General features: G+C 35.6%; 1 protein-coding gene across 1 annotated transcript; it reads left to right on the top strand.

Moving 5' to 3' along the window:
• Nucleotides 1-862: 862 nt before the first annotated feature.
• PENK (proenkephalin) lies at nucleotides 863-10,038 on the top strand. Its single transcript, XM_015812379.1, has 3 exons — nucleotides 863-881; nucleotides 1,671-1,811; nucleotides 9,379-10,038. The coding sequence occupies exons 2-3, from the start codon at nucleotides 1,674-1,676 to the stop codon at nucleotides 10,036-10,038; spliced, it is 798 nt and encodes a 265-aa protein (XP_015667865.1). The 5' UTR covers nucleotides 863-881; nucleotides 1,671-1,673.
• Nucleotides 10,039-17,374: the final 7,336 nt, after the last annotated feature.

Raw genomic sequence — 17,374 nt, 5'->3', positions numbered from 1 at the left:
AGACTCTAATCCCAATACATCGGGGAGGTACTAATTTAGGCCCAAATTGGGACAAAACTCTTTCTGGCAAACCTCTGAACATGACAAGTTTCTTATTACATCCTTAAGTGGCCTCTGTTAAAAAGAAGTAAAACCCACTCCAGCTTTCCCTGGGATGGGGATCTGGACCAGAACCCTCCAGCAGAAAGGAAGAACTTTTGAAAATCCCATGTAGCCAAAGGTGACTGGACCCAAGGGTCAACATGGAAGGCCCCACTGGAACTTGGGATGGTAGGGAGAAGCTATCCTGGGATGAAATATCATCCTGATCAGGTGGGGATGACTATCACATCCACCCACTCACTCAAGGGAACAACAGAATCGTGAGTCTTGCTTTGGCCCTAGGCAGGCTGATACGTCTCCCCCCATCTCCCCCCACCCCGTACCAGATGCTTTACTCCTACTGGATGGCGTAAGTCTTGCGTCACACGGAGGGCAGTAGGCGATTGGGAGAATGGTGCCCGCGTCTCCTTTTTTGACTAATTATAAAGTCGCCTTCCCCACTTCTTTGCTCCTGATTTTGCTGAAGAGTTCCGAAGCTACAAGAGATACCCTTCTTGGGAAGCGAAGGAAGTAGTCCCAGCACCGCTACTCTTCTCTTCGGTAAGATGGATTTGTAGTAGTGCAGCAGGTCGTTCTTCGCCAGCTGCCATGCCTTTCCTCTCCCCCCCTCCCTTCCGTTGTTCATTTCTTTCTCTTTTCTTTTCTTTCTTTCCCCTGCAGTCAGTTAGCTTCTTCGGAGAAAAGCCCCCGCAGGGTTCTTCCGTGGGATCTTCGCCGAGAGGCTCTGAGCGAGAGCTCACTTCAGAAGCGTACCGTATATGCCGGAGCAGAGAAGAGATGTAAGTCTGGGCGTGTGGCGAAGGAGGGGACAGCTGAGCTCCGGGTCTAGCCTTCTCCAGATTTTTCTTTTTTTGAGACTTAGAGCCTGGGTTTCACTCGCCCGCCTCCCGTGGCTCATTGCCGGCGGGGATGAAAATGGAATCAGATTTCAGGTGAACGGGATAAAATTCGTTCGCCGCTGGTCATATTATAGCATCTGGAAGTGTTCATTGTTCACGGTTAAGTCATCCCGTGAAAGTATGTGAAGTATTTTATTCTTTGCTTAGTTTGTTACCAAGATTTTTCCTTCCTTTTTTTCCAGAGTTCTACTGAAACTCTGTATAAAAGCCAATATTTGTAAAAGGATTGTTCTGTTTATTATGAAAGGAGCTATTTGAGATCTGATTAGGGGGGGGGGGGTTGCACTCAATTTCAAATAATGTATTCTAATTGTATGTTCTTTAATTGTGTCTAGCATCATGTGTGAAATTGTCCATATATGTAATGATAGACTTTAATGCAGGATCCAATCTGGGTTGGTCACCGGGACCATCGGTCGCCATATAAATACCACACAGAGAATAGTCCAAACCACACACTCTGCGAGAGACAAGTTCCTTGAGGATGAGTTCCAGCACAAATCCAAAAGCTTGGAACAGTGACCGACCCAGTGACCGACCCAGATTGGACGCTGCAACATTATACTTTGGATTCTTTTTCCATAAGTATTTGTTAATGCAATCTATTGCTATTATTAAAAAAAAAAAAGGGAATACTGTGACTGAGTTTAATTCTTCTTCTTTTTACAGACCATGACATTGCTTCTGAGGTGTTATTTCTTGCTTTTGGCTCTTAACGCATACCTTATCCTTACTGTTCAGGCAGAATGTGCAAAAGATTGTGCATCCTGTGCCCATCAATTGGCATATCACGCTGATATCAACCCCTTGGTAAGCAGAATTTACTCATTTTGAGATTCTTTCTCCTGGCTCAGCTTGATACTTCATAGTTGCACAAATAGATTACAAACTCAAAATTAGATAACTAACTTAGATTAGTCACTCAGTGATGGATTTGACTTATCACTGAAGAACTTATATTACAGTTTATTGTCCATGTATATTTTCACACAGTGCACTGAATCTAATGTATATCAACTACAGATAGAAGCACTACAACACTGAAGATTAGCCGATGTTCTTCATCAAAAAAATTATAATAGTACATAAAGTATTATTTATATAATTTTCCTCCCCAATGTGTTTAAGTGTTATGACTTCATTCACTAGTAAAATATTGCTTGAAAATTGATATTTTTTTAATGTTATTATTGTATTTTATTTTTTTATACTTTCAAATTAATCTTGACTTCTGGCATTAGCCGGGACAAGTCCCTGCACTTTTGTTGGCTATGTGTTTTTTTTCCTAAGTGGTTTGCTACTGTTTTCTTCCTTGGGCTGACCCATCTGGGTTTCTGTCTAAAACTGGAACTCATGGTATCTCAGTTCTAGCCTATTGCCTTACACCACAACACAAAGTAGCTATCAGTCTTAACAGTACTATACATTAAATATTCAAGTTATATATACTTCATTGACTAATTAATAATGAATATGTATTAAATTCATTGGTTACATTCCTCTATTTCATCACAGCCAGATCAATGAGTTCACAAGTCCTCTTTAACTCTCTGTATTGGAAAATGCTTGCTTTTGCTGTAACATGCTAAACAACGGATGGAATAGCAAATAAGATGGAATGCCTTTCACATATTTCAGCTCATGTTGCAAACTTAATGAAAGCTTTGAGTTTTAGAATTAGTACAAACAATAGTGCCTCAATTATATGCAGGGCTTTTTTTGTCATAGAACGCCCAGAACGGAGTTCCGGCACCTTTTTTGGATGGAATCTTGTAGGGTAGGCAAGGCAGGTGGTATGACGTGTGTGAGTTCCGGCACCTTTTTTTTTTTAACAAAAAAAGCACTGATTATATGGTTTATTATTGTCTCCCTGTAGTCTGCTTATCTCATAATATAGTGATGGCATAATTATTGCTATTGTTGGTTTCTGTAGCCCCCCCCCCCTTTCAGTCAGTTTGATGAAGATAAAAACTTGGAAACTGTCAACCATCTCATTTTATCAAGCTGGATCAATTAAGTCTCACATGAACTCTTGTGAGAATAATATGATCCAGGAAAGATTGAAATTTCTATTTAAAACCTGGGCTTGATTCTGGCATGAAAGTACATTTCAGAAGGTGTAGCACACTTTTTCAACTTTTGGAGATCCAGCTCTTATCTGGCTATTCTGGACTGCATATATTTTTGCCAAAGCTTATAGGAGAGGTTTTATCCAATTAGTGTCTACTTTCTTACATTTTTATAACTACAGTATATAGCTACACTGATATGCAGGAGAAATTGAGCTTTTATTATTCAAATAGTGCTCCTCCATTCCAGATTGCAAATATTTTTTAAAATACTCTTATATTTCTTTGTTTTATTCTATCAGCCTAAGCATAGGATATGATTCTCTTCTTAATGTCTTTTCATATTGTTCTCACAACTCTAGGAATTGGGTAAGGCTGGGAGACAAGGGTCACATTGTTTCAGTTTCAGGTGATATTTGAACCTGGTTTGCATTTTACCTTTCGGGGTCTAATCTGACCCAAAACAATATAAATTTTAAAAATATTATATATTAATGTACATCCTTTCTCCTGCCCTCCCCCCCCCCAACGGTCTTTCTTCTGTGTATTTGTTTTTAATATATAATCAGGTCCATAAAAGCATGTGCATTCTTCTATATAATCTCTTTGGTTAATAATTAAGTAAGACACTTGAAACTAATAAGATTGACATAGAGAAAAGCATGTGTCTGCTATGTTCTTAGCTGTCGATGTCCTTTGCAACTCAAAAGCAAAACAGCAGCTGACTCTTCATGATATTAAGCTCCCAGACTTTTTTCCAAAATATATTTTTGAAAGAGATAAAAAGGTATTGTTTTTCAAGTTTTACACTCATTCTTCAGCATGCACATGAAAAGCAACAGCAATTTGAGTTCAACCATACTCCTGTTAAATAATTAGAATCATTAGCTTCATTATTATTCCAATAAATATATACATTTTAAAAGATAATATTAACCAAAATAATCAGGTTATTAATTACTATCATAAAGAAAATTGAGGCAAAATAAAATAAAAGTAAGCCGCAGAGCCAAAAGGTTGAGCACATCTTCCTTTATCAGATTTTCATTGTGGAAATGAATTAACAGCCCTCTGAAGATAAAGATAGTACAAGATAGTTCTATGACCACAAAAGGCATCATTTAAATTACAATAGACTTTTGAAGAACTTCATGGATGGTTGTGTTGGCCAAAAATGAGAGTTATAAACCAGCATAATTGGATGGAATCAGGTGAATGTATCTACGTAGACTTCCATGAGTCAATTCCAATGAGTAAAGATGGACATACTTCTGAGCAAATAAGCATAAGTTTACATCAGATAAGAGAGCAAAATGAACTGAAATTAATCACTTGATTTTTTAACTCATAAATATGTTGTTTAAATTTGAGTAGCTAGCCATTTATTTTTCCTTTTGTTTAATCGCATCCTGAATAACAAGTCCTTTCCATAACTATTTTGTTTGGTTTTCCTTCTTAGTTTAGAATAGCAGAAGTGAAAAAATAGGCATTATTTTCATAAAGAATGAAAGATTTCTCATAAAATAAAGTCATACACATGAAATAGCATAACCTAATGCTACAAGGGGTATCGCAGTTCACTAATTAAATATTTGGTTCTTTTTCCTTTAGCCTACTAAAAAGGTTTTGGCTGTTGGTGACTTTAATGTTAATCTATTACATTCACTTAATTCTGTGATTTTGTTCTTTTTTCACATCAGATCTATTAAGTTAGGGTTATCAATCAATGGTTGATAGTTACCCTGGTGAATATATGCATTCACACCATAATCACAATAGGATATACTGCAGAGGTTTAAAATGTTTTGGATATGAGATTTAACACTAGCGGGAGGCAAACAAATTGCTAACTATTCTGTCAGACTTTGAAAACCAAGGAATTTTCAAAATGTTTCTGTATAATAATGTTCACATATAGCTCTATGCTAATGATAATTGCATCATGATTCTATTGAAGTATACTGGATATAATTTATAGCCAAATATTCATATTCAAGCATGCAGAATTTTCTTACTTCAGAGAAAAGTGATAAACCCCTAAGGGTTCTCGAAGAATCCCTAATGAATATAAATTATTCCTTCATCAAAATTGAGCTACAAGAAATAAACTGGTAGAAGAAAGCCACAGTCATAACTGGTAAATCAAGCTAGTACAATTCCAAGCATGAAAAACAAAAGCAAAAGTAAGAAACAAATGTGTAAGTAAAGCAATAGCAAGTTTGAACAAGAAGCATTTATTATAAAAAAAAAAAGCTAATGATCAACTTCAGTAGTTTGAATTAATCACATATGCAGAAGCTAAGGACTGTTCATTAAGATGCTCTGACTTATAAACCTTGGGCCTAGATCCTTTTTTATTCTAGTTTCTGAAGTTCCTAATATCCTTTTAGTAATCAGAAATTAGAGAAAAAGTCAGTCAAGGAAGGAAATTATATATTTCATCTTGCAAGAATGTGACCTATTTGCTTCCAACCATGATGAATTAAAAACAATTAGAATTACTTTTGGAAAAACTACATTATTTCAGTTAGACTGATATATGGAATAGGACAATGAGTGTCAGAGACCTAATAAAACCAACATTTGCTTTCTGAAAGCTATGAATGAAAATGGTTATAGGCTGAATAACCATACCTTTTAGTATTAAATTTTGCAGATCAAGAATGGACCAATTTTTTTTGGGGGGGGGAAGTTACCATAGTCCCCACAATACAGAAAAGATGTTGAGACCCTAAAAAAAGTACAGAGAAGAGCAACAGGGGTCTCAAGGCTGACTTATATGATGAATGGTTGAGAGAACTCGGTATGTCTAGTCTAAAGAAGAGAAGGTTAAGAGAAGAAATGATAGCAGTTTTCCAGTACTAAAGGTTCTCACAGAGAACAGTGGGTTGACCTATTCTCCAAAGAACCTGAGGGCAGGACAAGAAGTAATAAATGGAATATCCTTAAAGAAAGATCAAACCTAGAACCTCGGAGAAATTTCCTGACAGTGAGAACAATTAATCAGTGAAACAACTGGCTTCCAGAAATCAGTGTTCAAGAAGAGATTGGACAACCATTTATTTAGAATGATAAGAGGGTCTCCTGCTCAAGCTGGGTATTAAACTAGAAGGTTTCAAATGTCCCGTCAAATGTCCAGCATTGTTATTGTATGTTCTATGTACTAAATTATAATAGCACTGGAAGAAATAAAGCTAAGGAAATTAGGAATAGGTTCAGTATACATATTGATCTTTGTTCTATTTGGCTACTCCAAATGAATTCTCATGGCTCAAAATGTTTAATATTAAGTGTACAGTGTACAGATTTTATACAGTTTAATCTTTATTTAGTATGGAAATTTAATAGAATATTTAGGGATGTTAATTATAAAATGCATTTTTTTCTTCAGCCTGTGTTTGAAATCACTACTTATTGAATCAAGCAACAAAAATATTTTATTTATATGCATGTATGCATATTTATCTGTCTGTGCATCTGTCTTTTTGTCTATCATCTGTCTGTCTGTCTGTCTATTTATCTATCATCTCAAACAGCATGAGAAAACATTCCTGCCAAGATTCAGCAAAATAGTTCTGAAATAATTCTGAGGTTTCTTAAACCAATTTCCTTGAAAGCAGCATTTGAGTAGAATTTTTAATTATACCGTATTCCATACATCAAAATGGATGCCATCCCAGTTTCTAAAAACATCACACAATAAGGAAACTTTTGTCAGACTCAAGGACAACAACAATATAATGAAATCCAATTGAGTCCAGTTCTTCATTTGTTTATACCTAATAGACAAAATCTTGCCAGACTAAATACAGACATGTCAGACTCGCAACGTCATGTGACGTCGCGCAACATATCGGGAGAGTTTTGCCATAGCCGGCAGTGGGGTGGGCGCAGCTTCTGCATGACGCGTCTGGCCCACAGGCTGGCAATTTGACACCTCTACTCTAATATAGTAGAACTCTGCTGAAAGATTCTAGGATGTGGCTACCTGGAATCTCTTCCTCCCTTACCCATCCAGCTCTGGATTGCGCAGTCTCTTAATTTGGGTTTATCTCTGGAATGTACTGCCTGCTGGAATCCCCCTCCCCTCATTTCTTCTCCAGGTGCATATTCCATCACACATTTTGATTTATCAGCAACAGTGATTATAGAATATCTGGAGAAAACCTTACTAGTTTTAAAACTAGCTGAACTGCCAACTAATATATGCTTTTTGTTTTGTTTTTATCAGCTTAAGCCCTTAAACTTCATAGTCATGTATAATCGTTTAAATGGAGAGAGATATGTGTATTTGTGTATGTTGTCTTTATTCAAAATTGTTTTCAATCTCTTAAATGAAGGACAAATGGAGGATTTATAGCTTATATGATTCAAAGTATTCAAATTACAGTACAGAATGAGAGATTTACAGATGGTTGCTTGAATTATCATTCCAAAGAATTATGTAATTATGAAGTACTGAACTACTTATGCAACATTGATGACATACTTCTCTTTAATCCAACTGTGCAATACAAGGCAAAGGTAGTTAGCTTAGGCAGCACCAGTAATCTGGATAGTTGCAAAACCTTGCATAAGAGCTTTACCTTGAGCTCTATCAGATAATCAGAACAGTCAACAATTAAGCATGCAATTGTGTACTAAATCCAGAGATACCTTAGCAAATACCTTAGCGGTGAATGTACCAACACTGGAAGTTTTTAAGAAGAAACTGGANTTATTATTATTATTATTATTATTATTATTATTATTATTATTATTATTATTATTATTATTATTATTATTATTAAATGTGCTTGCTATACATGCCTCATTTCCAGGATTGCCTTCAATGAAATAGAATGAGCAACAACACAAATTAAGCAGATAGGGAAGAATGGGATTTATGGACACTAGTGTTTCTGAGTTGAAAGAACTCTGAAATCACTTTACTGATCCAACTAGATCATTTTAAGCAGCACCTTCTGTTTAAAAAATAATATCCCTTATTGGCATAAATTAGGGATAGGCAACCTTGGCTCTTTTATGACTCGTGGACTTCAACTCCCAGAATTCCTGAGCCAGGCATGCTGAGGAGAAAGGGAGTGGTTTCCATGCTGAGCCATGCTGGCTCAGGAATTCTGGGAGTTGAAGTCCACGAGTCATAAAAAAGCCAAGGTTGCCTACCCCTGGCATAAATCAACTGCTCAAATTATAACACTATACAGACTGTGATAGATTCAAGTTTAGGCATAGACTCATCAAAACAGTGTAATTTTAATTAATAAAAACTGATGTGCCTTGTTGATTTCAAGGGATCTAAAGGGTAATTTAGTCTAGTCCTTTTTTATGCTATAGAAAAGGGGCAGGGAAATAATTCTCACCATTTTTCCCTACCCTGAAGTTCTGTGTATTTTTGTAGAGGCTAGGAAAACTACATGCAATATGCTGCAGTAGGAAGAAGCCATTGGTAAAAATTACAGTGCTATTTCCTTCCTTTAGTGGGAAATCTCCTAGTTAGTATCTTCCATGACCATAATGAAGAAAGATCATAGAATAATATTCATTATTATTTAATACTTTAAAGCTCTTACTTAGTAAAGTTTTACTTAAGAAGGCTTTGGGGATTAATTTTAATAAAGTTATTTTGCAGCATCCTTAAAAATTTAGTTAGTCTGTTATTTTTTATTAAGTGCTTTTGCAGCAGTTTTATTGATATAACATGCAAAAATTTGAAATACTTATTTCAAAAAAGTTGTATTACAATAATCACACTTAGAAACAGGATTGTGCAATAAATATATATTTATTTTCAATATACTTATATAATCTGATCATTGGTTCAGTCACTTTTATGCCACTCTTCTTGGTTTCATCTACCTTTCTGTTCCTCTTCTACACTTTTAACCAATCCCAAATATTTTCTACAGAATTTTTTAACAATCTGGAAGACAGGAGCAGTCTGACTATATTCAGTTTCACATTGTGTGGATGTGTGAGACATTATATCCCTTAAAAATATTTTTTGCAAGAGCACTTTCTTCTATCTATAAACTCAACAATCCTATATTTCACAAATCATGCAAAATTTTTATCACTATTATTAGACTACTGTTTTGAGGAGTACATCTTTTTAATTTTTTGATTCCATCTTTTCCGTTCCTATGTTTAGAAATTACTTAGATCATCAGTTCAGAAAGAATTTTAAAAGGTCAAGTATATTTGTTTTGTTTGGCCATATTCAGAATTTAAAATTCTGAAACACAAGACAACATTTCAAATGTTATTTCTATTTCTAAAATAACTTTATAAAACAAACTATTTTTCAGGCATGTACACTAGAATGTGAAGGGAAACTGCCTTCTGCCAAAGCCTGGGAAACCTGCAAGGAACTTCTTCAGATGACTAAACCTCCCCAAGAAAGCAGCAGCATCCTAATGGACAGTCCAAAAGAGGATGAAAGCCATTTGCTAGCCAAAAAATATGGTGGCTTCATGAAAAGGTATGGTGGCTTTATGAAAAAGATGGATGAGCTCTATCATGTAGAACCAGAGGAAGAGCCCAATGGTGGAGAAATTCTTGCTAAAAGATACGGAGGGTTTATGAAGAAAGATTCAGATGATGATGGTTTAGCTAATTCATCTGATCTTCTGAAGGAGCTTCTTGCAACAGAGGAAAATGCTGAAACAGGACACTATCAGGACTTGAGTGATAATGATAGTGAGGTCCTCAAGAGATATGGTGGCTTCATGAGAAGCATAAAGCGCAGTCCAGAGTTGGAAGGTGATGCCAAAGAGTTACAAAAGAGATATGGTGGTTTCATGAGAAGAGTAGGAAGGCCAGAATGGTGGCTGGACTACCAGAAAAGATATGGTGGATTTCTCAAGCGTTTTGCTGATACGCTTCTTCCTTCAGATGATGATGGAGAAAATTATTCCAAAGAGGCTCCAGAGATGGAAAAGAGATATGGTGGATTTATGAGATTTTAGCATCCCTTATTTTGTCCTTTTGATCCCAAATCAAAGACTGCCTCATTGACCATAATTTATTGTATTGTGTTGCTTGTACTGTACAGTTTTTTACTGTCCTGGTTAATAATGCAACTTATTGTCTGTTATTTCAAGTTTTGTGCTCTTTTAAGTAAAAAATAACTTCTGTTTTAGTCTAATTTGTCTCTATTGTACTTTCATGCTAAATCTATTTTAATTACCATATCCATTTCTTTAAAGAATGTAACTGTTTAACTGTATATACAATAAATTCTTCATTTTAACTGCATAAAATATCCTGAAGCATTTTTTTGTAGTCACTAAATTTATGAACAGCAAATATTTAACAGTGGAATGTTTTTATGTGAGTTTTATGCTGTCCATGAAATAGAAATTAAAATTATATCAGTCATATTTTATCATTTACTTTCTGAAAATATTCCATAAGGTTACTTTTAAAAATTCTTCTGTATTTCAACAGCTTAACCATATTTAATAATTTATATATAAGCTTACTCTTTGCTGTAACCAGCCTTTATGTTTGTAAAGAACACATTTCATCACTTCAAGGCAATAATCCAATTTGATGAAATCCAAAGGGATATTATTTTCATAACCATTTGTATAATTGGCTTGTAAACTGAGTAGGCAAATACAATTTTCCTAAACGTTACAGGTTTTTTAAAGATAATTAAGAATATAATCCTATATAAGCTTTCTATTATTCAGTGACTCAATTCTATAGAATAATTTGAGAATTTCACCATAAAACTTTTATAGTTATGAAATTACAGAACTACATATAGATCTTAAATTCAGCAAATACTTCAGCTTACAATAGAATCATCAACTTACATAAATATATTTGCTGAATTCAGAATTGCATTCACTATATTGCAGGATTTAAAATTTTGCTTGTCTCCAGATATAATTGGTTGTTTGTCTTTTGCATTCAGGCCTCAGCAGTATGAATCCAAACAGTAACTATGTTAGCTTCTTAGTCATAGAGAGTATCTATATATGTATAGTTATTTATAAGGGTACAGTTTCTCTAAATGTTAATTAGTACTAACTTGTGACTTTATAATGGAATATGGATGAATAAAGGAAAACAAGCTAGAACTTATTGTATTCATCCCCAGTCTTATTTTCAGGAAACACGGTGCAACATATTTTGAGCACTTTTTCATATGTTGCAAGTAAGGATAGAAGAATTGTGTATGCTGAAATGCAAAATTGCAGCATTCCTGACTTCTAACCTAGGTATGGCATATTTGAGAAAATGCTTATTATCTTTATAGAATGATATTTAATAAAGAGTACTTTGCTGAACATATTGGGAGAGAGAGCTAAACGATTTTATATACCATGCGCTATATTAAAAAGACTCTTGTTACTTTTGGTCCTCTTCACTTAAACTTTGAAAAAAAAATACACCTTGATACATTCTATGATCTTTCTGTATTGAGGAGATAAAAGTTAAGGTTTTAAACAGTACATGCTTCCTGTATCAAGCATGTAAATGATGTTGTGAGTAGTCTAGGATTAACATTACACTAGTTATCCCGTTTGTTCTTTGCTTCTACATATAGTTCTTGTGAGAAAATGGTCAAGACAGCAAAAACACTCTCCCATCCTTATTTTAAAGAAGTTGTTGACCCGGACTTAGAGGACAGTGAATACATGCAGATGACCCCACTCTCTCTGGCCACTTGCAGACCCATAATTGCAAGGTCATAAAAAGGACAGCAAAGGAAACACCCAATATTCTAACCTACCCGGGAACATATGGTGCCTTGGGGAAACACCCAAACCAACCAAAAGGGAACATATTAGTTACTTCTGCTTTCTTCCTTTTTATCTACAGTGTGCCAGCCTTAAAGGATGAAGTCTCTATCTTATGTGTGTCAGCTTTGCTGAATAGCTTATGTAATCAAAGTAGGTATAAAAATAAGGCTTTTTCTATATTTGGGGCTTTTCTCTCTTTTTAGAGAAGCCCGTCTTTACTCAGTTAAATAAACACGTAACTCTTGAAGGCAACTTCTGGTTTCCTGTATTTTTTATCAAGCAAAACCTCAGAACCTGCATATCAAAGTCAGTTAGGAAAGAAAAGAAACCAGTTCTTCACGTAAAGTGGTATAGGTTCAGAAATACCAAAGACTAGTTTATATACAAGTACTCCTCGGTTTACAACAGTTTCATTTAGTGATCGTTCAAAGTTACAACGGCGCTGAAAAAAGTGACATGACCATTTTTCATACTTATGGCGATGGCAGCTTCCCATGGTCACATGATCAAAATTCAGATGCTTGGCTAAGTATGAGAAGCAGAATGAGTATTTAATATTGTATATATTGACAGCAACGAGAATAGCATTTGCCCAATATTGGAAAAATGAAAATTTACCATCTGAAGAGATCATAATTAAGAAAATTTTAGAATGTGCAGAAATGGATAGATTAACTTTAGAGATTAAAGAGAAAGAAGACTCAGTCTATTTTAAAACATGGGGAAACTTTTACCAATGGTTAGCAAAACGAACTAGTGAGAAATGATTGTGATATTTAATGGCGAATATATTTTAATAAGATGAAGGATGTGTATTGATTAACTGATATTGTTTATGATTATTGTTTCTCATATTTACTATAGCTATTTACTATTATATTAATTACTGCTATTGAACATATATACCCGGACAATAATCTGTTTGCTAAAGCTTGAAAATGTTATTGGGGGTCAACCCCAATGTTGTTCCCAATCCTGTCCCAACCCCAATCCTGACTCCAACCCTACCCCGAACCTTAATCCCTACCTTGATCCTATCCCTCCCCAACCTCATAAAACTCAATATAATTTTATATATAAAAAAAATTCAGATGCTTGGCAAGTTGTTCATATTTGTGACGGTTGCAGTGTCCTGGGGTCATGTGATTTCCTTTTGCAACCTTCTGACAAGCAAAGTCAATGAGGAAGCCAGATTCACTTAACAGCTGTGTTACCAAGTGCAGTAATTCACTTAACTGTGGCAAGAAAAGTAGTAAAATGGGGCAAACTCACTTAACAAATGTTTCACTTAGCAACATAAATTTTGGGCTCAATTGTGGTTTTAACTCGAGGACTAGCTGTACAGTTTATCCCATGCAGGGAAAGTTGATTTTATTATAAAAAACAGTAATATGCACTAATTTGACTTGGAGTATGTAAATGGTCTGAAGTCTTATTTACTTACTGAAATAAATTATGGATTTCTATTTATTTCTATATATCCTAATTTATATCAATCTCACCCATCGTAAGAAGTCTATGTTCAATCCTTTGGGTTATCTTTTATTTTATCCTAAAATTTAATATATATTTTATCCTACAGTTATATTTTCTTTTCTTGACACTCCTCTGTTGATTTATATCCAACCTAGCTTTAGTTCTGTTTTCCTTTTATAGCAGCGGTGTCAAACTGCTGGCCCGCAGGCCGGATGCATCATAGTGAAACCGTGCCCACCCCATTGCCGGCAATGGCAAAAAAGTTGCGATACATCGCAACACGTCACGTGGCATTGCGAGTTTGATACCCCTGTTTTATAGGGATTATTGGGATTATTCTCTTTTCATAACAGATAATTTCATTTTCAGTGGCTGGAATTGGCTGATTTCCCTGGCCCATTTCTTTCCCAACTTTGTTTGCCACGTGTCTCTATTCTCAGAAGAGCCTGCCAACAGGGACTGTTTGAGAACAGAGGTTTGGAAATTGATCTTGAAGAAAATCCTACTGGGATTGCTAGTACCTTCCTCCACATGTGGAAAACTTTGTGTCCCCCATTTTCTTTCATGCCACTGAATGTATGCCATTCATATTTCTAAACATGTTGCAATTCATTGACTTTTGTACTGCTGTTGCACCACCACTCACTGAATCTTTTGTCAACTGCTGCTCTTGAATGCTGCCATACTGGTTCCTTGGACACTACTACTGCTCTTCTCCAATGCTGCCTTTTTTCTTCTGAATGCTGCTCCTATCACTCAGTCATTGTCTCTGCATAACCCTCTTGCATATGAATCAATGCTATTTTTCTTTAGGATAAGAATGTTTAATCAGAAAAGCAGACTAGACAGCTGTAGCTGTGTAAGTTGTCTGAGATGTGTACATGTCAGCCTACAAATCTACAAGAGCAAGCAAAGCCCATACTAAATAAGTCTATGTGCCAGTGGGAGGAGATGGCAAACAAAGGATTTTTTTCCCCAATCATGGTCTCCCAGCATCTGTTTTGGAGGTGAGAATGTGTTCTGCAGGGAACAAGAAGAGGATTTGGCATACAGTTAGTTCTATGGCAGAGGACAGTAGTTGGCACTAAGTGAACAATATATAGCATTATGGCTGAAGAAGACAAAGATTTTTCAATGGGGAAGGAGAAACCAAGAGTGATGCTAGCAGAGCTGGGACAAGTGAGATCATGGGTAAGTGAAGCACAGGCAGCAGCTACCCCAGAGGCTATCTGATATTTATTTATTATTTTTATTTATTTTTATCCCATCTTTATTATTTTTATAAATAACTCAACATACCGAACATCTCCTATTTTCCCCATAATAACAAACGTTCGAGGTGACTTGGGCTGAAAAGAATGAATGGCCCAAGATCACCCAGCTGGTTTTCATGGTCAAGGCTGGACCTGAACTGGTCTCTTGCTCTGTAGCCTGATACCTTAACCATTAGACCAGTGATGGCGAACCTTTTAGAGACCGAGTGCCCAAACTGCAACCCAAAATCCACTTATGTATCGTCGGGTGCCGGGTGGGTGTGGCCCATTGGATGGGCGTGGCTGCGGTGGTAACGGCAGACTGGGTGGGACTAAAAAGTTCAATCAATCAATTCCAACTTTGCAAGATCTTTTTTTTCCCGTGAGAAGTTGAAATTGACTGATTGATTGAACCTTTTTTTTTTTTGTACACGGCGGCAGAGGCCTAAAGCGAAAAGGTTTTATAAAACCCAGCTGAAGGCCTAGGACTGGGGCGATGGCGCGCATGCCCACAGAGAGGGCTTTGAGTGCTGCCTGTGGCACGCGTGCCATAGGTTCGCCACCACTACATTAGACCAAACAGTCCTCCTCAGTGGGGTGGCACACTTAGATTAGCAGCACCAGCAAAACTAGACATTATATAGACCCCAGTGACAGCTCAGAGCCAGAGAGAACAGAAGTTCAGTTGTGGGGAAAAAATTAGTTCCTCTCTATTCCACAGCTGGGAGAATAGCCAAGATGAGTGAAGCCCTTGGCAATTGCCAGCCAGAGGCTATAACAAAGACCAGTTTCAAAAAAGGCAAGAGAGACAGAATACAGTTAATGTTGCATAGATTTATAAACTAGAATTATAAAAGCAAGCAATTGGGAATATGTATAAGAAATAAGGACTATACAGTAACTATAAATAGCATATAAAAACTATAGAAAGGGCTATTTTGTTTAAGTACTATAGAAATTAGGAACATGATCAGTTTTGAATGCTGCATAGGACATTTTATATATAAGGATTTTATGAATTAAGTATAGAATTACTGCACTAAGAAATCACAACCTTGTTTGATTAAGAGCAAAAAATATTTTGTACCTTCCTTTTTGTAATAAAAATACTTTATCAATTGAAGTTGGCTTGTGTCCCTAGAACAGTTCCAATCTGGTCTCCTCAGTCAAAATCTCCCAATTTTTTTCTTGAGTCATTTATACTGCCTGGAAAAAGACAAATACATATGAAGCTTGGCTCCATATGTCAGTGCTTACTTCCTGATCCTATTACTTCACAAGAAATAAATACTTATTTTGCAACTGATGCAGTCTAATTATAAGCACATGGGTGCTTAATCTAGATTGGATTCTCCTTAAATCTAATCTTTCTCTTAAACCATTCATGGATTTGAATGTAGGTACAATATTACTAAAAAAAAAAGAAAAGAAAATATAACTGGCAACAAAAAGAAGTGGAATGAGAAAAGCTGCTTGAGGTTTTCCCTAATATTTTATAGTGTGGAATCTTTCAACACAATCATGAATCATGTAAATAACTGACAGAATGTAGAATTAATGGCAACTCACCTGAATGCATCACCTCATTTGGGCTAGAAGAATAAATAAAGTGGCAGGCATTAAATCAATGTTATGGCCCTATGTATAAGACTACCTATAAGACTAGAAACCAATTCCAGTTCCTAAAAGTAAATTGTATGAGCCTTAATAAAATATAAAATGAAGTTAATTGATTATATTATGATTAAATCAATACAAGTTATTTAAAAAGTGTGGTTGTCATTTTAGTTACCTTCAATATTGCTTCTTTCTCACTGATATTAAATAAATAGTAAAGCCATTATTACATCCTGTATACATTAGGTAACAGAAAACATCTCCCAAATTGTATTTATGGAACCAAATTAAGACCAGAAACAAGTAACAAATTACATTAAAATAATGCAACAGCCTAATTAAGGAACCACCAAGAACACCCACCAACACTAACAGGGGAAGCCACCAGTATATATACGTAAAGACAATAAAGCCCATTCCCTTCTGGCATTGATGATGTATCTAAGTGGATTTTGTTCCTTCTTTGAAATGTCTGCTCTATTCCAGGAAAGTATATCGGGCAACACTGTAAAACAGAGCCAGTCTAAACATATTTAAATGAAGGAAATCTTATCACGAAATGAATAGGAATGTGGCTTATGAAAATTATCTTTTGTTGGGTTTTGATCAAGTAATTTCATATCACAAAAAAGAGTACAGCATTTAGAATAACAAAAAATTAGAAACTATAAAAAGTGGTGACAGTGGTAGAATTTGGGTTCTAGCTTTTGTCATATAGAATTAATTTCTTCCAATACTTGTTCTATGTAATGAAATGTATTAAAGACATTCATTTTAATTGCAATCTTGTATATAATCTTGAATATAAGCCATCACTTTCAGTGGGCCTCTGAATACTTCTGATTAATGTTTTCACGATGTACATATAAATATGGTGACCAAGCATATACTATATGGAGGTATGTACACTAACAAAATCTAAATACAGGTAGTCTTCAGCTTATGACAAATCACTTAAAAACCATTCGCATTTACAAATGGGTTGTCCAGTTTTCTAACAATTGACTCACATGGTATTTGCTGTCCACAGGTGCATTTTTCTTTCTGCTATCTCTGCAGATTCCTACTCTGGCTTTAGCTGCCCTGGGCATCTTCCCCCTGATTCCTGGCTCTCATTTAATGAAAAAAAGGATTAGGGATGACATGATAGCAGTGTTCCAATATTGAAGAGGCTGCCACAAAGAAGAGGGAGTCAACCTATT

The sequence above is a fragment of the Protobothrops mucrosquamatus genome, unplaced genomic scaffold (assembly GCF_001527695.2).
Source record: "Protobothrops mucrosquamatus isolate PMUCROS unplaced genomic scaffold, P.Mucros_1.0 scaffold79, whole genome shotgun sequence".
Classification (NCBI taxonomy): domain Eukaryota; kingdom Metazoa; phylum Chordata; class Lepidosauria; order Squamata; family Viperidae; genus Protobothrops; species Protobothrops mucrosquamatus.
The sequence above is the reverse complement of the archived record's forward strand: the minus strand, read 5'-3'. Positions and strand labels throughout refer to the sequence as shown.